Genomic DNA, 26,945 nt, shown 5'->3' with positions numbered 1-26,945 from the left:
ATAATATATGATTTGTGATATTCATTGGCCCCTAATAGTGATTGACAGGTGTCAAGCTTGTCAAAAACATCATTGATTGGTTTATGTTATAGCAATATTACCCAATCACATTGGTCATAAGTTACAAAAGTTTAATGACAGACCTGAATCGTGAAAATGTCCGGTTTTTCTGAATAAGCCGGACAACATCTGTCAAAACAAGCTATAAACACTTAAAATGCAGGATAAAATTCTGCTAGTTTTGACTATGATTTTCTGATGTTAATAAAGGTCTTATATAAAGCTGTAAAGGTAATCTGATGTTTTTGCCTTGACATTCTCCTAACTCCTCTAAAACTGCATTGATCTTCACTCTATAACAATAACAAATAAACCCATAAAATAATAAATAATATATATATTAAAAACAATTAATGGATGTCTTGTGACCCTGTTAGTAAATAAGATGTTACAATAACCCAATAAATATAGATATATAGTATAATAAACTGGTTGTTATCGACAACCATAATACTTCAAACAAACGTCTATTGCCAAACCATTTTTTTTTTTTTGGTTAGAAGTGAAGACAAACAAAACAGACATCTATAATCACAAAATGTTTGGCTTTGGCTTGTAAAACAATAATTTCACTCAATCCTAATTGAATTGCAAGTGAATATACTGGAATGTTAACAAAAGAAAAAAAAAGTTATTAGGCGCACTTTAAATTCTCAAATAAACTTCCAAGTTATAACACATAGGCCATGGTTGTCATTCAAAATAAGTTTCAATATCACATTAGCTATGTTAGAGGGCAAGTAATATGTATATATGTATAGTTGAGTTTAACATCCAACTTCACTGGGTTTCACGATGGTATCTTACAAGCCAAGCCAAACTTACTGTGAAATCAATTATTTTTGTAGGCCCCAAATTTCATGAAGCATATTTTAAAAATGTTCTCAAATACTTTTGTACATTTGTGGAGAAACAATTATTGTGTAAATTGGTCAACCCTCCAAAAACCCATGAAAATGAAACTCAACGAAAAATAATGACTTCACAGTATCTTCAGAACAATGTCTGTGTATTGACATTGTAGAATGTTTAAAATATCTGAGAAGAAATAAAAGCTCTTCCTCTGTTTTTCATCCATCTTAGTTCTTCTCTGGCACCTCTTGTAGTGTGTGCCACTGAGCTATAGGTCTTCTAGGATTCGCCAACATGTCACTCCAATGCCTCAACTCTGTGCCTGTAGAATTACAGCCTAATAGAACACGTCCTATTGGCTCTGATGTACCAATTCTGTCATAATCAACCACAGTGATGATCAGCTGAACTTTCTGGAAAAAGAGAATACTTTTGTTAATATTGTGTTAACCAATCACAATGAAGGGTCAGGATTTGTGAATTTAGCAATGAGTGTGTTCTCGTAAAAAAATTACATCAATTCCAAAAATTAAATAATATATACAGAAATTAGTCTAAAATTCATAGTTTCAAAGACTTTTGTCTGTTAATTTCATGAATTAAGCACATCAAAGCCTACTAAGCAAGATTTAGTAATTGTGTCATTAGATTGCCTCAAAAGGTTACAGATCAAAACTGAATATCGTGGGTGACCGCTTGAAACCTCGTATATGCCATATTTGGTCATTTTGAGTTTTTGGTATTGTTCGAAAGCTCGTATCTTATGATCAAAACCTCTAAGTCTTAGCTTGATTGTAAATAACTCAAAAAGAAGTAATTAAATAACACGTATATAAACAGTCAGATTTAAAACCTCGTAAAATATCATATATACGAGGTTTAATGTTCCTTTTTCTGCAGATGAAAATGAAAACCTTGTATACTGTTTGAGTTTTTGGTTCAATAGACCAGAGAACTCAAATTGTTATACAAGGTTTATACTTTCAAAGAATGAAAACCACGTATAGCAGTAAAAAAAATAATAAAAAAGATTTTACCAAAATACGCGTACAAATAGTTTTTTGCGTTTTTCTCGAAAAGTAATTTCGTGTCATATATCGTTATACAAGGTTCAAGCGGTCACTAACGATATATTATCACAAGTACAAGTTGATTTAAAGACTAATAATAGTCAAGGCAGTGACTTCATAACTTTTCAAAATTTCGAGAAAAAAAATTTCACAACACAAATCCTGACCCACAAATATATAATCAAATATAAATATTACTATGTTCAAAAATTCAAACATATTAATACCAGACATTTCACATAGTATATATTACTTTTTTGAAAAAATTGTGAAAAAAATCTTCTTCACAAACCTCTGTATATCTATATCTATATCAAATATATTAATGAAATAATTCTATAGATTTATCATGGTTCATTTAGTTATTCAAAATACACGTAAACATTAAATTTAAACAACAAATAGTCAACGATATAATGAACATTATTATTAAGAACATTAACATGCAAAATGGATGAAAAGGTAAAAGGAGGTTAGAAGTTGAAGGAAGAAAGTATTCGAAACTTGCTGAATCTTTATCTGGTCTCTTGATGAATGACATAAAAACAAAGCCTACTTTTTAAGGGAACTCTAACGAAAAAAAAAAATCTAAAAAAAAAGTAGATATGGAATCACGAAATGTGGCATTGGAAAGCTAAGATTTCAATCTAGTTTGTGTGTAAATTTCATCTTCCTATCTGAAATGGTTTGACCGTGGTGAAGCTGTAAAGTTTGATTTTTCAAAATAGTGAAGAAAATTGGTGAAGTAACTCCTGTGGGTTCAAAATCCATTTTTGGGTCAAAAAATTTTGGTCTTGAAAATCATTGTAACCCATTTTTTTTATTCGGTTCCTCCCTAGTTGTCCCCCTATAAGCAACTCTGAGCAATTTCTTTTTGTGAAAAAATCATTTTTTTCATGGATAAATTCCAAAATCACTGTCTATAATGTGCACCCACTGTTTAGAAAATCCATTTTAGGGTAAAAAAAATATATATTATCCAGAGCATAATAATGACTCAGCAAGTTTAGATGTTTAAGGTAGGTACATGCGTAATGTTAAAGATTTCTCTATAATGTAAGAGTAAAAAAGTCCTGTAAAAGAAGTCATATTTAAGTAAACATGTGACTGGAAAACTGATGTGATAAAAGAATACAAACATGTCATGTTATATAATTATTTCACTATGTTCCTAATGCCAAATATTAAGTTTTACTTATATGTCATTTTGCCCAGGAAAGACATTACCTACATGAAATGGTTTGTTAACCTTAAAGTAACCTCAAAGTAAGACTTGTACCCTAAAAATTAACTAGTCTCTGAAAACCTACATCTAAAAATTTCAATGTTTTCAGTTGCATCCAAATTTGAATTTTAACCAATGAATTTTGAATTATTTTAAAATAACAGATTGGAAACTCAATGAAAAGAAATTATTGAAACCTTATCAGCAAGATATTTTCTATAGATATTATATAGATAATATATTTCATCATTCAATTTTCAAATTGACCCCAAAAAGAAATTACTCAGCACTAAAAACCCATGTTGTTGAGATTGTCTTTGTTATACTCAGATTTTTAATTCACAGAATATACTGCCATTTTCTACTCAACTTTCAATCTTATTTTCCATCAACTCTTTTTTTATGTGACCTAGACCAGTGTTTCTATAGCAGAAGATCTTAATACTCCCTTGATGGTACAAAATTCAAAACGTCATATTTTCCTTTAAATATTGAAATTTATAGATATAATTGCAATATGAGATAATATTGCCCTATTGTGTTACTGGTATTAAAATACTAACTGAATTAAAGAGGACAAAAAAAAGAAAAAATAAAAGCTAGGGGATTGAAATTTCTAGTGTACTTTGTGCTATCATTTTGGTCAAGCTGAACTATATTCTACAATATACTCACAACATACACGTGTAAATATCATGTTTTGCTATGTATACCTGTATTTGTTCAAAAGGAACCTCAAACGTGAATGATTCATTATAATATGGATTCAATGTACACTTCTTGATAGTTGTCTTCTTCTTCTTAATACGCTTACCATTCAAATTCATAGAGATCTTAACATAAGGATCTGATAAACGAAGAAATGGTGAAAAAGACTCAAAAAATAAGTTAAAATGGCATAAATAAGCCCACACACTGATAGATAGACCAAACCAAGAAGTTCATAATATTTTGTCATTTTGTCAAATTTTTTGAATATTTTAGATTTTAGCCCAGCAAGATATTGCGAGAAGCAAACAATTTTACATCCGAAAAAAAAATGGGAACAAGAATTTTGATATTTTAGTGTATAAAGAAAAGGTTGTCCATAAAGCATCTTAAAAAAAAAAATGCCATTTTAAACTGTTCAAGTTTCTAAAATACTAAACCTTAGTGATCAAAGATGTGCAAAATCTATTGGTTGCACTGTGGCATATTTTTTTGGCAAAAATTTGCTGGTCAAAATTTGAAATTTATATTTTGAGATTTATGTCTTAAATGATTCCACAAAATATTATGAACTAAGAGACAATTGTTAGCAAAAAGCAAAATATGAAAAAACACCAACACCCAACTGCGCAACTTTCATTATACCTGAATTTGCTCAAAGGGTACTTCATAAGTGAATGACTCATTGAAGTAGGGGTTGAGAGTTCGTTTCTTAATAGTTGTTTTCTTTTTCTTCAGGCGCTTTGAACCCTGATAGAGAGCAATTTTCACATAGGGATCTAAGGAGTAAACATATTCATATTACATTAATGTGATCCATTTCTGTCATCAGGCCCGTAGCTAGCCCAGGGTATCAGGGGGGAGCCAAAATTTTTAATGGGGGACTCAACAAGTCATTCAGACATCTAAAAATTTTCAATGTGGGGTGGGGGGACCTAGCCCTCCACTGGCAGCCCCCTTAGCTACAGGCCTGTCTGTAATAAACATGACATAAAAATATCAGTTTAGAGATATTGTCATCACATATTTGCTTTTATCAACATCAAGAGCTCAATTTCAGTAAAACTTTTCAGAATCTTAATCATATCAGTTCATGTATTCCAACCTGACACGAACATTTGCCTTCTGAAAAGAGCTAAGGATAGCTTAATTAAGGTGCCATCAGTTGGTAAAGCAAATATCTAGAAGCCTACATCCCTTTGGCATTATAAAGTGAAAAAAATATCACTGAAAATCTGAAATTAATGAGCTGCAAGCTCAAGATCTCTAGTTAAAATTTCTGAAGGAGAGTGGGCATCAAGCTCGGGTACTGTTAGATATTGACTGCACATCAATGGCATTTAAGAAAGACAAACTTTCAATTATGCAAAGACAATAGTTCTTATAACAGATAAGTCAAGTTTATTTTCACAGGGCAAAATTGTAAAAAGGCTTTAGACCAATTTTTCACCCTTGTAAAGATTTTATCATTATTATTATCAATAATCTGTCTGCAATTTTCAGAGGCAAAGAACAGAATTAATTCAAATCTAGAAAACTGGTATGAGCTCACTCTATAAAGAGTAGATGGTACGTATTTAAAATTGCAGGAACTTTTGGGCAGTGTTTTAAGCCTTGGTCAAATGTTTGATATCCCAGACCTCAACAATAATGGATAGCTTATAATTGTCTTGTAGAGCTGACTTTACCTGATAGGCCTCCAACGTCCATTTTCTTGAGATTTTTGGCTTCCAGAATAACAACCGTCAGTTTACCTGCAGTAGGTACGTATCGTAATGAGAAACAAATATCACCAAGTTTGTTTTCCTGAAATAAGTAAATAAATAAATAATAAATAGACATGGGGTAGTAAATATATAGACAGGTGGTAATAAATAAATAGCCATGTGTTAGTAAATATACATACATGTGGTAGTGAATAAATAGACACATGGTAGTAAATTTATGGACATGTTAGTACACAAATAGACATGTGGTAGTAAATAGATATGCATGTGGCATTGAATAAATAGACAAGTGGTAGTACATTAAAAGATACATGTATAAATAGACATGTGGTACCAGTAAATAAATAGACATGTGGTAGTGAATAAATATACATGTGGCATTGAATAAATGGACAAGTGTTATTACGTAAATAGACATGTGTATAAATAGACATGTGGTACCAGTAAATAAATAGACATGTGGTAGTGAATAAATAGACATGTGGTACTAGTAAATAGATAGACATTTAATTATGTAATTGTTTAAATAGTCATGAGTTAGTAAATTAATAGACATGTGTTAGTAATTAAATAGTTGTGTGTTAGTTCATTAATAGACATGTGTTAGTACATTAATAGACATGTGTTAGTAAATTAATAGACATGTGTTAGTAATTAAATAGTCATGTGTTAGTACATTAATAGACATGTGTTAGTAAATTAATAGACATGTGTTACTACATTAATAGACATGTGTTAGTAAATTAATAGACATGTGTTAGTAATTAAATAGTCATGTGTTAGTACATTAATAGACATGTGTTAGTAAATTAATAGACATGTGTTACTACATTAATAGACATGTGTAAATGCATTAATAGACATGTGTAAGTGCATTAATAGACAAGTGGTAGTAAATAAATAGACAAGAGGTAGTAAATAAATAGACAAGTGGTAGTAAATAAATAGACAAGAGGTAGTAAATAAATAGACATGTGGTAGTAAACTAATAGACCTCGACTATGAGTACAAAGACGTCATTTTTCTTTCTACTTTATTACTTTTTTACATGAAATGTTCAGAATGCAATTGCATTTACTACTCCAGATATTAAAAGCCATGTTAAACTGCGAAATTATAAATGAATTATAGAACTGAACGTAAAGTAAATTGCATTATATTAAAAACTCTTTTTTTTTAAGATAGGACAATAGCACTTTGGGGTATTGCACCTAATTCCGATCTATGAAAAATAAAAAGTTTATTATTATGATTAGTTTTAGTTACAATAATTCTTCGGCAGACAAATCAAAAACTAAACAATTTATAAAATTTTACCTTTTCAGCTTCATTATCTGGACTAGAAAGATCTTGCCATTCCTCTGTCACTTTACCAAGGTCAATGCTATTTAATGGAATCTTAACCTGACCAATTTGGTCATGCTTGGAGAATCGATCGAAATCATAGACAGCAAATACCAAAGTTTTGGCACCAATCTCAGCATAAGGTACCTGGAATTGACACATAAAATTAAGACATTGGACATTTTGTAACTGAATGTTACCTAGCATTTCTTTGTGTATGATGTCATTTTCTTGGTTACATCAAACAAATGGTGGCTGTGGGTTCCAATTTCAATCAGCGGGTGAATGTCAGATGATCTTGAATAAGTCATCTTCACTCATAATTCCAGTCAACCTAGCTATAGATGGGTACAGATTATCTGAGTAAGATCAAAGCAAAAAGGTTTAGCCGACGACAAGATGGTAATAATGATCCTTAATTGTGAACTTAAGTTGTTTGTTTGTTTCTTTCTGTCCTGTCACAGTTTGATTATAGTAATCACTTTGTAACAGTTATCTTGAAGTGTTATCATGGTAATGAGGAATTGAGTCATAACAACAAGTGGTTGCCTATCAAGATACACTCACTTCCCTCATAAATTTTCAGTATATCAAAGGCGGTCACCAATCTGTGTCAAATCCAAGATCTCATCATGACAAATGATTACACCAAATTTCATTTAAATGGGATGAAAACTGTAGTCTCTATTGTTTTCACAAACAAAATTTGAGCAATTTTTCGTAAGTCAAGAGAAATAACTAAAAAAACATCCATCGAAAAATCATTATAAATGTGGGCATATAAAAATGTGAGAATTGTACCTTGAATGTGAAAGTCTCATTGAAGACTGGATTAAGAGTTTTCCTGTGAACCTTTGTTTCATATTTCTTCTTTTTATCAGGTAACAGATAGACTTTAACATAGGGATCTGATGTACCACTCATATCCATTCCTGGTAGATCTGCTGCTTGTACTACACCTACTGATAACTACAAAATACAATTTTAAACAAATACAAATTCATGAATATACATTATTATCATATATTATTATCAAATACAAATTCATGAATATATATTATTATTAAATACAAATTTATGAATATATATTATTATTAAATACAAATTCATGAATGTATATTATTGTCAAATTCATGAATATATATATCATTATCAAATACAAATTCATGAATATATATTATCATTAAATACAAATTCATGAATATATATTATTATTAAATACAAATTCATGAATATATATTATTATTAAATACAAATTCATGAATGTATATTATTGTCAAATTCATGAATATATATATCATTATCAAATACAAATTCATGAATATATATTATTATCAAATACAAATTCATGAATATATATTATTGTCAAATACATGAATATATATTATTATCAAATAAACATTCATGAATATATATTATTGTCAAATACAAATCATGAATATATATTATTATCAAATACAAATTCATGAATTTATAATTATTATCATATACATTGGTGCCATAAAAATGCACATTCAATTGGTCTAAAATCAAAACAATATATACACCAAAATATTATGCTAAAAATGTATGCCTATAGAGCATCATCATAAACATAAATTGGTCTTCAATCATGCTAATTATTTTTCTTGTCAATCTAAAGTGTCTTAAAGTATCAATTTTACATCTAATTTTATGATTTATGTCCTTTTGTTAAAATCTGCAAGTCCTATGGTCCATTTAATTGATTTGGCTAACAATTAACAATATTAAGGGAATTAAATCAACTAATGATCAATGTTCTGTACACTTACCTCAGCTTTCTGGAAGTCATAGTCCAAAGAAAATTGTAATTTTCCCAATTTGACTTCAGATTTGGTGCTCTCAGCATCTTCATTATCTTCCATATTCACTTGAAGTTCATCTAAATCAGGCTGTACCTACAGAAATATTATCCGTTCTTAAAGATTTGTAAAGTTCATCTACATCTCTTTCATAAGTTATAGTAATGATTTGTGGTATACTGAGCTGAGTTTTATTGTACATGTTCATAATTTTTTTTAACTGTGTTTGAAATGTGTGCTCAACGAGTAGCTACTTGGACTGATGAAGCACAACTGTATACCGTTACATGAACCTTCATTTCTGTGTGTCTCAAAAACAAAATTGGAGTTTTATAAGAATTGTTTGTTGTTTCAAAGTGACAAAATTAACCATGACTTCAAAATCATCGCTTTGTTTATGTTGTGCTTCTTTTAAATGTCTGTGACTTTTTTGCCTCCACTGACTGGAGAGCATATGTGTACTGATGAAATAGAAAAGACCGTCCAGGTACAGATCAATTACAGTTTACTACAAGAGCACCAATTCTAAAGGTAGTGTAAACGCTGCTTAAGAGTATAGAAAAACAAGTCCCCAAAAGTCTAAAACTTAAACTGAGTTAAACCTTTAACTGATAAAATATGATCTATATAAAAGACAGGACATGGGAGTGGTATACCATAAAATCGTGTTATGGTACGTTAGTTAAGATGATCTCTACCCCTAAATGTCGTTTAAGACAGATTATATAACAGATCTAATATCTAAATATAACATATATAAGCTTACTGAAAGGCAAACAAAAGAAACGTAACTTAATACTGATATAAATTGAGAGACACTGGCAGTTACATGTACTGTGGTCAATGAACTCTTATTTTTGTTGCTTGAAGTTCATTTAAAACTGACCTTATGACTTTACTTTAACTACATATAAGCTTTGATAATAAGGTATATACGCATATGATTCACCCAAATGATGTTTCTTTTGCCTTTCAGTATACTGTGGCTCAACTAGACAAGAGGGGGACCCATGGACTTAACTGAATTTGGGCCCTTCCCTCAGGAAATGTTTTTTTTAACATAATGCTCTCCTGCATTCTGAGACCCGTCTATAAGTCAATTTAATGATGGTTAATGGAAGATTTAAAGATTTTCAGCCTGTACTTAATGCTATTTCACTCATTTAGTGGGATAGGGGCTTGTTGACATATATCAACCTGTCCCTATAGTAGTTGAGCCACTTTATATATCAACATACTCAAACACATACAAATGTATTAGAATAGGACCTGAAACACTTTGATACTTAAGAGTATAGTATGTGATCTTTAGTAATTTTCTGAAATTTGACAAGTGGCAATGTCTACTGTTATATTGCACTGTAATTAATGCCTTGACCATATGCTCTGTTGTTATACACATACATAAACTATCCTTATATGGAACACAATTTTATGGTATACTACTTCTTAGTTATATTGTACACAATGTTTACATTGTTATTATCGGGTAAAAAAATGGAACGTTTTGAGTACAATAAAACTACATTCTCTACCCCTAAATCTTGCTTAAGAATTATACACTATTCTTATACTAATTCATCAAAGAAAACATCAAAACAATAGCTCACGTACCTTTTCCTTATAAGCATTTCCCAATAACTGAACACTCTTCAAGTCCACTGCTCCTTTTAACCCTTTCTTTCCTTCCTTTTTCTTCTTTTTTCGGCAACATCTCTTACACATACAATAAGTACAGCAAACCAGAAACAATAATGCACCGGCACATATTAATATAATAGCCCATATTGGTACTGAAATATCAAATAAACATGGAACTATAAAACTTGAATACCAGATATTAATATAATGCCTGAATAGGAATTTATATACTGATATCCAGATATAAATATAACATGTATGTATAGAAGTTTACATACTGATATCCAAATATTAATTTAATATCTGTATAGGAATGTAACATATACTGATATCCCAATATTATAAAGGAATATATATATTGATATCATGATATTAATGTAATATCTGTATAGGAATTTATATAGATATCCCGGTATCAATGTAATATCTGTATAGGAATTTATATAGATATCTGTATAGGAATCTATATATACTGATATCCTGATATTAATGTTATACCTGTATTAGGAATTTATATACTGATATCCTGATATTAATGTAATATCTGTATAGGAATTTATATTCTGATATCCTGATATTAATGTAATATCTGTATAGGAATTTATATTCTGATATCCTGATATTAATGTAATATCTGTATAGGAATTCATATTCTGATATCCTGATATTAATGTAATATCTGTATAGGAATTTATATACTGATATCCTGATACTAATGTATAGGAATAGGAATTCATATACTGATATACCAATATTAATGTAATATCTGTATAGGAATTCATATACAGATATACCAATATTAATGTAACATCTGTATAGGAATTTATATTCTGATATCAATGTAATATCTGTATAGGAATTTATATTCTGATATCCTGATATTAATGTAATATCTGTATAGGAATTCATATACAGATATACCAATATTAATGTAATATCTGTATAGGAATTCATATACCCTATATTAGTGTAATATTATAATCAGTGGCCTATTTAGAGGTGGGCCGTTGGGCTATGTCCCCCTACCTCCGGCTTGTGAAAGGTCAATGGACACTTCACACAAGTTTTCCTTTTGGGCCTCACCTCAATCTCATTTTAGTCTCAATTTTGAAATATTGAAGATAAATAGTAAATTTGAATCAATATCACCTAGGTTTATACAAAACAGCCCAAAAAATTCGGTCAATCACTAAAATGCTGAGAGATGGATTTTTAAACATATAAGCTATAATTATATAACATACTTACATTTTTCAATTTGTTCCATAAATTTATCCTTAATCTTATCAAAATTAGTTTGTCCAGCAGTAGTAGTTTCATCTGCTGAGGTCACACCATCATCTGCTGGTGGTTGAGTAACAGCTTTTGCAGCAGCATTGACTGCCTGTTCTGCTGCCCGCCGCAGCCTGTGCATGTGGTCCATATGTAAGATCGGCATCTTGATGCTTTCAGATACTCAACCTGAAATAGGGAATAAAAATGAAATCATTAGAAATATTTCACAGCATACGTGACAATTTTCAGGAATAATTCAGTAGTTTATAGCACAAATTCCATGTGTTAAAATCTAGGTGTGTTATATAATGATTACTGTGTATTGTATACGGTACCTCAGAAACTTTTGATATTGCTAATGCCAAGATATTTTTCTTGCTTTTAATTGTGTAATTGTTATGATAGACAAATACACTTTATCATGTGTTAATTTTTAACAGACGTCATATATTGCATTTGAGAGTAAACTACTTTTACTTGTTTTTAACTTGCTTTTCTGTGATATTGCATAATATGTCATGTTAATGCATCAGGCCATTCCCAATTTTTATTAAGCATGTTTAAAATGTAAGTCTCTACATTTCTTGAATCTAAAATCAAAATAGTTTAGGTTATCATTCTAGGTTCATCAATGAAATAATTCTAGTTGCTTAAATGTGACAAATCTATTTTCTTAAATGTGACAAGTCTAGTTTCTTAATTGTGACAAGTCTAGTTTCTTAATTGTGACAAGTCTAGCTTCTTAATAGTTACAAATCTAATTGCTTAAATGTGACATCTAGATTCTTAAATGTGAAAAGTCTAGTTTCTAAAATGTGACAAGTCTAGGTTATAGACTATATAGTTAAACGAAATAATTTCATATTATTAAATGTGATAATCATAGTAGGTTCTATAATCTAATAACCAGGTTCCTAAAGGTGATTGTTCTTTGATAATTCTAAGATCTATGATGTACAATAAATCTATTTTCTATGTCTAAATTTGACAATTCTAGGTTCTAAAAAGTGATGCGAAAATTCTAGGTTCTAAAATCTTATGTGACAATTCTTAGTTCTAAAATGTAATGAGACAATTCTAGGTTCTAAAATCTTATGTGACAATTCTAAGTTCTAAAATGTGATAATTCTTGGGTTTTAAATGTGATTATTTTATGATAAAATAAATCAATATTCTAAAATTTGACAAAAGTGTGATGATTCTAAAATGTGACATATTGTCAGAAATATGAAATTTGATAACAGACTAAATCATAAAATATTGAAGATGTGGTGAAGTCATTCAATGTAAACTAAAGTGTTAACTATGATTTTTCTATGCCAGTAGAGCAGAATTAATAATATTAACTTTTTCTATACTTGACCAATTTCAAAATGACCTCTTAAAATGAATAGAGGTTTATAATTTATTCAAATTGAATCAAAGTTCGTCCCTACAATCACTTTTAATTACTTTTCAGTTATAGTCATTAGGGTTTAGAAAAATATGTTTCAACTTTTGTACACGTATTAAAGGTTTTTAAGCTCTTATTTGAATTATTCTATTTCCTATCCGATTTCTGTGGTTCCTGTAATTCCAGATACTATCATCTCATGCAATGAAATTCTGTGAAAGTTCTTTGAGATAACAGGAACCACAAACATCAGACATGGCATACTGTAAATATAAGATTAAGGACCTTCAAATACACATATACAAAGGCTAGGACTAGAAAACCTTTTTTTTTTGCAATCACTAAATAGGTCTACAACAGAACAACTTTCAAGCCTTATTCTGTCACTGGATGTTTTTCTGATCAGTACCATAATCAAAACTGCCAGGACTGACCTGGATTTTCCTACTTTCTCAGTGGATCAAAGATCATATATTTTAATATTCCCAAAACTGGGAGTTTCTGATTTTCATAAGGAATGACGGTTGATTTTTTTTTCAAGCAGAGCTGATTTTGGGTTTTTTTCTTTCGAATTTCTGGAAAATTGAGGTAGGAGAATCCGTAAAACAAGAAAAAAAATTGGTCTGGTCTAAACAATATTTATTGACATAATAGGATTAGGGAACAGGCTTTCACCTATAGTGCTTATTAAAATACCATTGCCTTAAAGCAAGATGGTATGTTTAAGTCTGTCAAAATTGTTTGTCCCTAGAGCAAGAGATGTTGTGAGAATTTTTGACATTTTCAAGCTAAAGTGTCTTAAATCCCTCTGGCCTGAATACAAATCTAAGCAGTAAAACTAAAAATATGAGTCAAATGTGTAGATTGAAAGTGTGGGTGACAATATAAACTGATAAATGTGTAGGAGTATAAGAAAATTAGTTGAAAAGTATGCTATAGAGCACGAGATGTTGATGTTTTAGAAACTTTACTGAAATATCATCTCAATTTCCAAAATCAAACAGCATTATCCTTGTCATAATTAATTATAATGTCATTGATCACTATTTTGAGTTTGATCTAAACTTACACGGGATTAGCTAATCTGGTGTCTTTGATATTTTTTATATGATATTAAATGAATAACTGACCTCAATAACATGTTATATCTGAATATAATGTACTGAAAATGTCCCCTAAGTGGTGGATTTTTAAATAAAGTATGTCTAAAGAACTATGGCAAGACTAGTGATAAGAAAATCAATACAATATCAGAATATTCTTTGAAAAATAGTTCACAATATGGTGGTTTTTATTTACCTTACTTTCACAAACAAATCCTAAATAGTAATCCACAATATCAACTGTCCACTTAAACAACCCTTATTTAATACCCAACATTGTATTAATATGTATATAAGGCTTGAAAACTGATATTTCTATGTTTAAAGGAAAAAAATGGCTGACACAACTCAGTGGCAGCTAGCTAATATTGATAATCAATAATACCACTCTGTTGCATTATGGTCTTGATATTATAATGTACTAGCGTGCCAAACTCTGGCAATTGTTTAATTTACTGCTACTTAATTATGAATTAATATAATACAGTTTGATTGCATACATTATCAAACTAATTTGGTTTTAAGTTAACGTAAATTATATCTCTGTACTCATTACATACACAGCGTCTTTTTCAGTACATTATTCATCCAAGGTTATTTCAACTATATATATAAACACATATTTTTCTTAAATTCCTTGCCCTTTTTTTATGTAGTTATTTCATTTTGGAGTCTACCCTTTTCTGAAAAATGTCCTTGGCGTAACAAATAAGATTTTGAAGGGAATATGCAATTTTCGTACATTTTTAGTACCGTACTTCTTAAGACTATTTACATATTTTCAAAACTCATTTCAACCCCCCAAATTGGGGCACTTGTCCCTTTAAAGAAATCCTGTAAGCCTGATTTACCAAAATTTACAAACAAGAACAGAACAACCTTTACTATAGTTGTCTTAAAGGGAGATTCCAATCTAATTTCAGAGTGTAAAACTAGACTTATTATCTTGATAGTATATTTCTGAACACTTTTCACAGTTTTTGTACCTTTTCCTGGAAACTGAGCAACCATTTTTAATATCAAATTTTACAATTGCTAATAAATAATACTTGACGTGACTTTTGCGTAGACAGAGTATTTCGAACTATGGACCTGCAACTCTTCACTTCCGGAGGTTCATACGAAATAATTGCTGATTGGTTTATTAACAATTGGGGGTCCAATCAAAATCCATTTCTCATAATCAAATAAATGCTGGAACAATAGAATTGGAGCCTGTGGGTTTCGAAATGTTTTTGTTAATAGAGAAATTGTTTGTAACTGTTTGTGACTTAATGCTTTCATATTTTTAGATGAAAATTTCGAAAAAAGAGACATATTCCTCTACACAAAGGCATGCAAGCCGCAAGCCGCAAAAATTGGTTGAAAAATATCAGAATCTCCATTTTGATGTCAGATTTGAATATGAAGAAAACAACCCTTACCAAAGTTCGTCCTTTGCTACCAAAAACTTAACACACATAAACAAATAAAATACTCCCACATGTACACTAAAATATCAAACATCTGACATTATACTAAATTGATATGAATACAAGTAGAGTAAATAATGATTCTGTAATTAACAAGTACATAATGGGTTATAATTAATGATAATAACACTAATCCATGGCACTCATTTCATTCATTTATATAACATATGGTCATATATTGCCATATTTCCACAGCTTTTTCTTGGGACACAATATTCCAAATATCAGAATATATTTTAACTAAATTTCTCTTTTGTAAATTCAGGGTAATATTGGAAAAAGTTTATATCCTAAAAGAAGAGAAATAGGTTAACTTGTGCTCTGAGTTTGAAATAGTGCCGGGTATCACCAATCATGCCATGATATGATACGTATCGTGATACAATACATATCGTGATATGAAGTAATTAGATAAAAACTTTTTTATATATTAATTTTGAACTTTATAACTGTGATATTTGATAATGTAGTTAATAAGAGTGGTTAACATCCACTGTCTAATAAATTGCTTCCAACAATTTAACTCAAGTCAGTAAAAAATTGTGATTCCGTTTACCAACTTATAAAATCCTCAGTTTATTATTCCAATGAGAGGTATCGTCAAGTATCAATACGCTATATGATAAGGGTATTGTGACATGAAAATTTGACTCTTGATGTCATTGATAATTTGACTCTTGATGTCATTGATAATTTGAATCTTGATGTCATTGATAATTTGTATCTTGATGTCATTGACAATTTGAATATTGATGTCATTGATAATTTTTATATTGATATCATTGATAATTTAAATCTTGATGTCATTGATAATTTGACTCTTATGTCATTGATAATTTGACTCTTATGTCATTGATAATTTGATTCTTGATGTCATTGATATTTTGAATCTTGATGTCATTGACAATTTGAATATTGATGTCATTGATAATTTTTATCTTGATATCATTGATAATTTAAATCTTGATGTCATTGATAATTTGACTCTTAATGTCATTGATAATTTGACTCTTATGTCATTGATAATTTGATTCTTGATGTCATTGATATTTTGAATCTTGATGTCATTGATAATTTGTATCTTGATGTCATTGACAATTTGAATATTGATGTCATTGATAATTTAAATCTTGATGTCATTGATAATTTAAATCTTGATGTCATTGCTAATTTGACTCTTATGCCATTGATAATTTGATTCTTGATGTCGTTGATAATTTGTCTCTTGTTGTCATTGATAATTTGAATCTTGATGTCATTGATAATTTGAATCTTGATGTCATTGATAATTTGTATCTTGATGTCATTGATAATTTGTATCTTGATGTCATTGACAATTTGTATCTTGATGTCCTTGATAATTTGTATCTTGATGTCATTGATAATTTGTATCTTGATGCCATTCATAATTTAAATCTTGACCAATCGTGCGTTCGACCAATCCTACTTTAGTCTCGGAATCAGGAATTTATATAGAATAATAAATATATAGAAAGTGAAATTTCTAGGTCGAGGTATATTTGTAGTGATAATACAATTTTGGTGCAATTGGTGTACTTCTGAAGACTATTTACATATATTCAAGACACAAATCAACTGTTGGAAATGGCATATCATGGCCTTTAAAATCTAAAATTGCAGTCATACGATATTATTCGTCCAATAAGACAATTAAACCTTGTAATGTCAGTCCAAGGTAGCAAGAAACACACTCAGAACCAAAGTTTGGCCTTATAGTACCATATAGTATTTCTATTAAAATATTCAAATTAATGCTTCCTCTTAAAATGGACATAAAAGTCTTAAACTTGGTCAATACGAGTATCTCTATATTAGACGATATATCCATTAAATTAAGTAATTATTGAGTATAGTATCTTCGTGTTTTGATTAGTTATTATAGTTTATTGTGGTTATGTTATGTGCTGAAAGGGAAACTATGTGGAAGAGATTACTTCTTGTTAACAGGTACAGTGGAGAAAATGTCACTTTTGTAACTTTGACATATAATCGATTATGAAATTTGATAATCGATGATGGAAATCATAAATTCCTAGAGACGATAATCGATTATTTCGATCATTTTGGCCAGCCCTACCTAAGAGGTAGTATAAGCTTACCTTTAAGATATCTCATCATGTATGTTTAGGTAAGAAGAGTGGTATAGTCATAATTTGAATATACATTGTCCTCATTACGAGGTATTCAGAACAATAAAAATGCAAAACTCACACAAAGACATACCGGTATTCACAGCAAGAAACATGAAAAGTGTCCCTTATGGTGTAAAATGCAAAATTGACACGTTTTCAAAGAATTCTTTCTTCAATTTTTTTTTAATGAATAGGTTATTTTTTTTAACAGAATAAAATGTTCTCTTACAGTTTTTTAAATCAAAATTTTTCCTTGCCCACCTTGTAAAAAATGGTTGTTTCTTTCATACTAATTCTTTTTTTTTAATAGTGGACCCTCACAATTTTCAACTTGGATGATATGCTGCAATAATGACTATGTTTATGCTGGATAATGCTTGAGATAAGGGTCTGTGTGAGTGACATTCCAAGACTTCTGACCTACATCCATATTTTTGTGAAGGAAATCTCCTTCATGTCAGCTATGTATTTAATCTACTTAATACAAGACAAAATTCTCATGAAGGCATTCTCCCCACTCATACAAACCTTTCTAAAAATAAAGTGAAATCTTACTTATTTCCGATATATGTCTAAATCAACGACAAATCTGTCACTACCATATCAATAAGGAATTTGTGTCTTCATCAGTGTTGGAAACATATCACTTCCAAAACGTAGTTTTTCAGTGTTATCAACACACGATAATCAACAATGACTGAAAAAAAATCAATAATAAGATCAGTCTGATACCAACCATATGTTAAACACTGTCCTATATTCAAGACTTATTCTTGATCACAAATCAATATTATTATTGTACTACAAACAACACAATTCAATAAAAAAATAAATTTCAGTTAAAGTATTTATACAATAACATATTTTATTTGGAATATATTCATCCTTGAGAGCAATTACTTGTACATTTTATGAAAATCAATGGTTGCTATGGCATTAGTGATGTCATTACAGTCCAGGAAAGAGACTGGAAGAATAACTGTTTACTAAAAATAAACCAGGATAAACTTACAGGTTAACTCAGTCATAATAAAAATGGATTAATAGCAAAATGGATTTTACCATTTCTTGTCAAAAAAATTGGTCATAAAGGGCACATTATTTACATTTAAGCTTAGTTACTTTCTATCAATAATCAAGAGTTATACATGAACCCATTGACAAAAGAGAAGGACTAACTTCACTGACAAAAATATTGAACGAAGAAATGACTTGGTGCTTTTCATTAATTACATCAGGGACATAGATCTTTAAAGGAGCATTTTGTTATTTTTGTAGTTCAACAAAATTTTTTGCTCAAATTCAAAACTATATGAACCCAAAATCCAGAGGAATATGTCCCAGGAAATGCTAGGAATTTATAATTTTGATTATCAAATTTCTTAATCGATTATAAGTCAAAGCTACATTTTCTCCACTGTACCCATTAACAAGTAGTGATCTCTTCCACATAGTTTCCCTTCAGCACATAACATACCCACAATAAACTATAATAACTGATCAAAGAAAGAATATACATCTATCATGAAAAAATTAACCATAAAATTAAGAATTTCGGCATGTTTTTAATTTAGTATATACATGGTTTCTCAATTAAATTATTTCGATTATTAATCAATTATTGATCATTAGTCTGCCATCGCTAATCACTCTCAATTTTGTAAATCCTGCTATTATTACTATTTAAAAACGTAAACCTTTTAAAGTTTGTCATGCTTTTTGATAGGTGTTATGAAACTTCTCTTCCGATTTAAGCAAAATAGATGCATAATTGTAGAGAAATACGCCTCCTACGTAAGCTTAAATTATAAAGGTTTCAACCAATAATATTGGAAACCAAAACTAGTGTTAGCTACTCAATTAACTTAATAGTACATTTGGGTTTTTCATTATCCTTTAAAACTAATTCAGTTTGACCAAGTAGATTTATAAATGTGACAAGCATATTTTAAACATATTTTCAGAAATGATTTACGAAGTTTTTGATAATGAATATTTTGCATGCCGCCTCTGTAAATATTTGTAGTTTTGAGTATCACTTTCCAGAATGCAATATTTGGTTCCCCTCTAATAAAAAAAAAATGAGCATTCTCCCGAGCAAAAGACAATGTCCAAATTCAATTGCAGCAAAAATCTTTAGAAATGGCATCATCTAAAACTTTCAACTTAAATATGTACCAAATAACACTAATTTTTACCTGCAACGTCAGTCCCAATCACAAATTATATATATAAAAAAAATTGTTTAGCTTATTACGAATGTTGACAAAAAATGATGAGAATTTTAGATTGTCTTTGGGTTCATGAATAACAATATATGATAAAATTATTATATCAGATATTATAAAAGATTTAAAAGGTAATTTTCAGTCCAAGGGTAACATTTATATGTAATTTCTGAGAGGAAAGTGAGATTATTTCTATTGACAAATATTATCATTTCTGTGAAAACATGGCAAAAACAAATAAAATACTAAGTATTTAGTAAGGATATTGGATGTTAACAACACTAACAGTTGTTGGCAGAAATAAAATAACTTTGGCAGCACTTTACAACAGCATAAAACTGTGAAGTTATAAGAGAAATAGATGTTTTTACACACAAAGATTGATGAAGAAATGACATTCCAAAATTATTCCAGATAGATATTCCAATGGTTCATTTGGGCCTTGAATTTATGTAAATAGTCTTCAGAAACACCAAAATGAACAAAAATGGCATAATTCATTCAAAAATACCTCAAACTAGGACTTTATTATTTTTATTTCTAGTGGTCTTTTTAACTTTCAACGTTTTAACTACTAGGCCTATATAGTTTATGAGAGAGGAGAATCTTTAGAACTTAAAAGATGTGCAAACTACTATGTACTCCTGCCTGGGATGAAATCACTAGTCCTAGTGTGGAAATTCACAATCAAAGGGAGCGAGGCTAAAAATTATCATTATCATTGCAGGAGGACGTTAGGATAATCACAACAAATATCTTACTGAGTACCTAAAGAAGTTCTGTGAGCATTTGACAATTCCAGTGGTCGGAGATAAGGTTTCCTGACGATTGGTATGGAATCTGTGCTAACAAACAATCATAATGCATAATGAATATATGTACGTCATAAATGAATATGAAATGCTCTAGTACTCCAGTAGTAGACAGAGTTGAAGTATATAGATAAGGTACCAACCATGAATATTTCCATCCGCCTAAGGAATCTGAAATGTTTATTTTTTTCGAATGGATTAGATTCTAGTTCGATTCACTGGTTATTATTATGGCGAAATAAACACAAATTAATTCTAATGTTTATTAATGTTTACATATCGAACTTTGTGATCTCCTTGATTGAAGAGTTGAAAGCCGCGCGCATGACTACTTGGCCGGAAGCAAGACAACTCACATATCGGTCTACTTTCTAAGACAATTCGGACCGCTTTGAAAGAAAACTCGGACCACTTTTTGTAAGACTTGGACCTACTTTAAAAGAAAAAGACACTCGGACCACTTTTTAGGTGTAATGGGGCGCTTTGTACTGGAGCATAATTTTTTTAGAGAATTGAAGAGAAAACTTAAGAGTAATTTGTAAGAATTTAGAGAGGGAAGGGAGGTAATGCCATCGATCAAGGATCCTAAGTGTTGAAAATCTACACTTAAATAACAAGCTTCGGCAATACTTTGCTATAAATTATATACCCCTACTCGAAGTTTTGTCGTCCATTCGTTTATTCGCATTATCTCGTGCTCATTCCACGGGCAACACTTCAAGTTTTGACAGAATCTGTAATTTGGCAGCAGTTTAAGAATATGCCTATTGTTTTTGTAAGCACCAGGCAAATTTTCACCAATCGACAGCGTTGGACGGGTAAAGGCCTAGGCTACTATCTAGTGCTCATTCCTCACCCTACAGACATATTTGATGATAGACTTGTTTCCTTTTCAATAGTTTATTTAATTGCAGTCGAGAATGTTTATATATCACTTTGAAGTATGAGAACAGAAGCAGGCTTGACTGCTTGTCAAATGGATAGCTATTAAAGCGTAATTAAAACTATAATTGATAGAAACAAATTATACAAATAATTTGAAACACATATTGTATTGTTATAGCACAATTATTGACTTGAAAGTTGAAATAATTTTAAAACAGCATCACAATGTCAAATTATTACCTACTTCATACTGCATACTTCATTGGCTGCAATAGTCACCTTTCTTGAAACATGGAAGTTTGTAAATGAAGCGATTTGAATGGATTGTACACTGGCATTTACTGGAAACAAAATGTCATGATGTTTACAGCCTTTCTACCGAGGGCTCTGGTTGGCTGTATTCTCTGACATACAATCCATTCAAATCGCTGTATACCGTAATACAAGAATAGTGGCTTTTGCAGTCAAGGTATAAGAAGGCTACGAAGTTCGTAAAAGCTTGACATTGTGAAGATGATCCTATGGTGAAGATGATAATACCCTGTGCATGTGCTTCTTGAAAAGGGCCTAATGTTGTTGCTATTAATAGCTGATGGTTTCGTTTCGCGTCGCGCTTGGTCAGAGAGAAATTATCATTTTCGTGGGAGACAGCACACACAGATTCAAATAACAGAATCCGATTTGAAATTAAACTATAAAATATTTAAAATTAAACGAGAACCCTATTATTTTGCCACGCTTTCTCGTGGGCGAGAAGTCGAAAGTAGATATGGCCGCAGCCGGCTTCCATAAATATAATAAATGTTATTAGAGTATTTGTCATTGTGAAATCTATATAGTGCCAGATGTTGCAACTGTTCACCAGTATCAAATTCAGATTATTGGACCTACACAAACAAGCAAGAGCAGAGAAAAGAAAAACTGGAACAATCAATATTTTCACATCTTCACAATGGTCTATAGGTATACTACGTCTTCAACTTATACCATCACTGCAATGGTCCACTTTCTGGTTTCATGGTCAGCGATTTGATTGGATTGTACGCCAGCGAATACAGCCAATCGGAGCCCTCGATTTCATGCGTAATTATTTTTTTTACAGTCTGTACAGTCAAATTGCTGCGTTCACAAACTACATGAGAAAGGACTATTGCAGTCAAGATATAAGATGAAGACGCGATATCTTGATCATTGTGAAGATGAGATTTTCAAAGGCTAAAATTGAAAAATACCAAGCCATTATAAGGGCATACACCATATCCTTTAACGTATAATCTACACTTATTTTGAAATTATAATTTTTGCATGCTGCTCCTTTTAATAACAATTGCTTGTCTTAAATAATATTCACGTTAAAATACGGGTCCAGTCTTTCAAATAATTCACTTTTAAACAAACTGTTTGTGGCCATTGTCATCAATATTGTAATATGTACGCATATAATTAATTAACTGTATTTATTATGTAAGAAATATCACCAAACTTAGTTATCTCATCGCACGATTAGGAAACGTTTAACGATATTGTTTAGTCAATTAGACCGATTAGACACTTGGTCTAATCTACTATTGATAATATTAGGCTAATGACATAGTTTAATCACCTGAAAACTTTTTAAAGGGGCAGATTCCTTAAAATTAATGAATCAATTTTCTTATTCCTTCAGACGTTTCTCTATGTCTTTTAAACTTTCAAACGCGGATAATTCTGGACATACATGGATTTGAGGGCTCCGTATGGTGGGTTGTGATTGGATTAAATAATTCTCGTTTCTGAGGTACGATCGGTAAAATAAATGGCGCATCTGTCCCTTTAATGGAAAACAGAAAATTTCAAGTATTTTCGCCCTTCGATATATTTCCATTTTTTTTTTAATTACAATTTTATTTCATACGATGTATTTCAAAACTTAATTCACATTTGGTCGATTTGACTTTTGGTCGAAACATCCGAAAAATGCATCAGCTGTGGAATGACGTTGATTTGTTGTGGTCTGATTAATTGTAATTTTGACTTTAAACCGGTGCCCTCTAAGGAAGGGTTGTTTCCAATGACGTCTTAAAATAGATAATTATAGTTTCTGATAAATATTAGACGCCATTGGTTGTTTCCATCTTTTTTTTTACTTTTAATTTTTACGTTTTTGTTTACTAGGACTGTCACACATTCCATCAAATTAGGAAACCATCGGCCATAAAGGCCAACTGTGACATTTTCACCTACCAAGAAATGGAATTGATGTATATTCAATCTTAAAGGACAGCACGAAGGAAACTATATTTTAAACAGAAACACAGGTAAACCATTTTTACTTTAAAAGAGATATTACAGTTTCAGAACTTCCCAGGTAGAATGTCACGACCTAATTTCGAAGTAGACGTTATAATATACACTTAGCTTGTTGAGTGACATGAAAACCTCACGTAGGTCTACCCAGGATGTACAACTTCATCAAAACATCATTTACAAACAATATCCTTTTTGTCCTGTATTATAAGTAGCCTATAAATGACCCCGATAATTAAAGTTGAGATAATATAACCGATGGTCATGGAACACAAACCTCCAACTAAGACCCTCAAACTTTGTTTTTTGCCATTTTCAACTATATTTTGTGTCACCAGTGGAATGGTGAATGAAGACATTCCCATACAATAGGCCCTGGATTTTTTATCATTTCCTGTTAAGTTAGAGCTTGAGCACACTGACAAGACTTACAATATTTAGGCATGGGGGGAAACCAGTGCAGATAGAAATAGAAAGGGAAATGCCCGGTTTTAGGTATAATGTTTTGTAGGGATTATGCATTTTTTTCAAAGTTCCTATACTTCGGAATTGAATCAATATTATACTGCACAGGTACCATATATATAGAAAACTATTTGGTTGTGTAGATCTAGGCCTATGAATGAATTTAATGAATGAAAAACTTATTAATGCTTAAGCTTATACAATTTATTGAAGAAGTTCAAAATGTCAAACTACCCTCAACAGAAAAAATTATATAAATTTTATATACCGGTATAAAATATTATTAAATTTCTTTCTAGGAGTCACAAAAAATCTGTCATTTACTATCTCCTTTTGCATGTTGCATGTTGCATGTTTTCAAACAGTCTGGTTTTCAAAATTTAACATTAAGGTTTTTTTCTGGATGAAAAGACATTCCAAAGTTTTATGTGTATTTTAAGTGCAGTTTTATGTGCATTATTCTCGATTCAGGTCTTTTTCCAAAATAACAGAGAATAACTGAACAGTTAATAAATGTTGTGATGAGTTATCTACTCATGCATATTAAGTAATAACCAATATCATGAATGAGTTTTATTGTTGCTAAAGTTTACTAGGGTACTGGTACTTTAAAATTATATTACAAAATGTTATTCCTCACTTTTAATTCTCTATTCTGTGGTTTTACCTGTAGTAGGTTTGAATGAGTTTATTGCAGCATATCCATTTAGAAAAATTTGCATATTAAGCTAAGACATTAACAAAAAAAAAATAACCTAGTAAAAAATATAAATGCCTATGGATTGAAAAAAATATTTTGCATGTATAAGCTTACTCCAGTTAGTCTACAAAAACTTTTCTTAAGATACTGGTATTTTTAGCTAACATCTTGAAAAGTCCTATGGTTTTCACCAATCAACATGAGTAGCAAGGTTATAATATGAACGTCTTAGAATAAGATTCTTGGACCTTTCTATTTGTGTAACTTCGAATTCTCTGCTCAAGTGCACAGAGTTTGGGCATATGTTGTAATCATAATTTCTGTCTGTCAACTTTTAAATCACTCTGCTAAGGCCTTGTGACAGTTTTTGACAGATTTTTTTAATGTGTAGGCTTATATCAAGGCATAACAGATCTCATTTGACTTTCAGTTAAATCATAATATAGATTTATATAGTGATGGAATTTTGATAATGTGCTTGTGATTATGTTGCTTCTTGGAATAATCAGCAATCTGGGTTTGACTTTGAAAGATTTTTGAGGAATTTATTGAATGGATATTGATTGATATAATGAATTGATATTGTAACTTGCAATACAGTGTAATATTGATTTAATCTTAATGTCATATATATTACTCATTCATGATTTTCATCTATTTTAAGCTTCTACATTTCAATACCACTTTTTTTGTCTGAAACAAGGGTGTTGTTTTTATAGTTTAATTAAGCTTATAGTCTACATTTCTTCATGTGGATATATATTGTGGGCACCCATGTATCCGTTCACGATAGTCAAGTTAGCATTTGGCAATTATTGGATGAACATTTTTTGAGTTATTGCCTTTGAATATGTAAAAACCTTCTTTTACTAGACTGGTTGTATTGAGCACTATTTTAACAGTGAAAGTATTTTATTATTGTATTATACACGATTAGGAGACCAATCTTTAACCCATATTTGTAAGGTAATCTACATATGATCTTGAACACAACAACTGTATATTAATGTGTATTATATATGATTATTCAAAATCAGTGCAAATTATTTGCTTAAATAGGTTAGCAGGGCCCTATTTTGATAAAAAAAAATAATTACATTTTTTTCTTTGTGTGAATAGCTTACATACTTAATATGAAAGAGATTGTAAAAAGGTTTTATAACAAATTTATGTATATATTCAGGATGCGGTATCAATTTGCACCATTCAATTTTTCAATCATATGTTTGTGGTTCTTGCAGTTCCACTTACTATGTGTTTTATGACGACTCTATTGCAAATGGTCCTTATATCAATAGTAGTTTTTGCAATATTTAGTGAGTCAGTGAGATCATAAAATCCTAGGTTGAGTGGAATTGCGAGAACCACTGATGTCCAATTGAAAATTGGAATGTTGCAAATCAGTGTCAATACATATGTTTATCAAAGGGATTGTAAAGAGGTTCTTATGTGTATCAGGGACACTGGTAGCATCAATTTGCACCATTCCAATTTTCATTCTGACGTCTGTGCTTCCTTGCAATTCCAATGAGGATTTTATGACGTCACTAGAAGGGAACTGCATAGATATCAATAGTAGTTTCCAGTAGCTCCCCCCTAGTGACGTCATTAAACGTGTTAGTTTTGTGGTATTGCAAGAACCACAGGCATCGGAATGAAAATTGGAATGTTGCAAGTTGAAGCTATGAGTGTCCCCGATACACATAAAAGTTTAGAAAACCCC

At 30.5% G+C, this 26,945-nt stretch overlaps 1 protein-coding gene across 2 annotated transcripts; it reads right to left on the bottom strand.

Annotated features, from left to right (window-relative positions):
- Positions 1-554: 554 nt before the first annotated feature.
- On the bottom strand, positions 555-18,722 carry Syt1. 2 transcript variants are annotated; one of them, XM_009067654.1, is made up of 9 exons: positions 18,400-18,722; positions 11,699-11,911; positions 10,424-10,602; positions 8,780-8,905; positions 7,788-7,955; positions 6,960-7,133; positions 5,604-5,721; positions 4,561-4,694; positions 555-1,325 (listed from the first exon to the last, which is right to left on the bottom strand). In XM_009067654.1, exons 2-9 carry the CDS (start codon positions 11,886-11,888, stop codon positions 1,140-1,142), a joined length of 1,275 nt encoding a protein of 424 aa, XP_009065902.1. In that variant the 5' UTR covers positions 11,889-11,911; positions 18,400-18,722; the 3' UTR covers positions 555-1,139. The 2 variants fall into 2 exon arrangements, with proteins under 2 accessions (XP_009065902.1, XP_009065903.1); XM_009067655.1 differs by lacking the exon at positions 4,561-4,694 and adding an exon at positions 3,921-4,054.
- Between the last annotated feature and the right edge of the window lie 8,223 nt (positions 18,723-26,945).

The sequence above is a fragment of the Lottia gigantea genome (genome assembly GCF_000327385.1).
Source record: "Lottia gigantea unplaced genomic scaffold LOTGIsca_84, whole genome shotgun sequence".
NCBI classification, from domain to species: domain Eukaryota; kingdom Metazoa; phylum Mollusca; class Gastropoda; family Lottiidae; genus Lottia; species Lottia gigantea.
The sequence above is the reverse complement of the archived record's forward strand: the minus strand, read 5'-3'. Positions and strand labels throughout refer to the sequence as shown.

Coding starts and splice junctions, on each gene's coding strand:
- Syt1 (XM_009067654.1), bottom strand. CDS start 11,888: ATGCCGATCTTACATATGGACCACATGCACAGGCTGCGGCGGGCAGCA. Junction 5,722..6,959: donor CAGATAATGAAGCTGAAAAG/GTAAAATTTTAT, acceptor TACTTATTTCAG/GAAAACAAACTTGGTGATAT. Junction 1,326..4,560: donor TACCCTTTGAGCAAATTCAG/GTATAATGAAAG, acceptor CTCTTTTTCCAG/AAAGTTCAGCTGATCATCAC.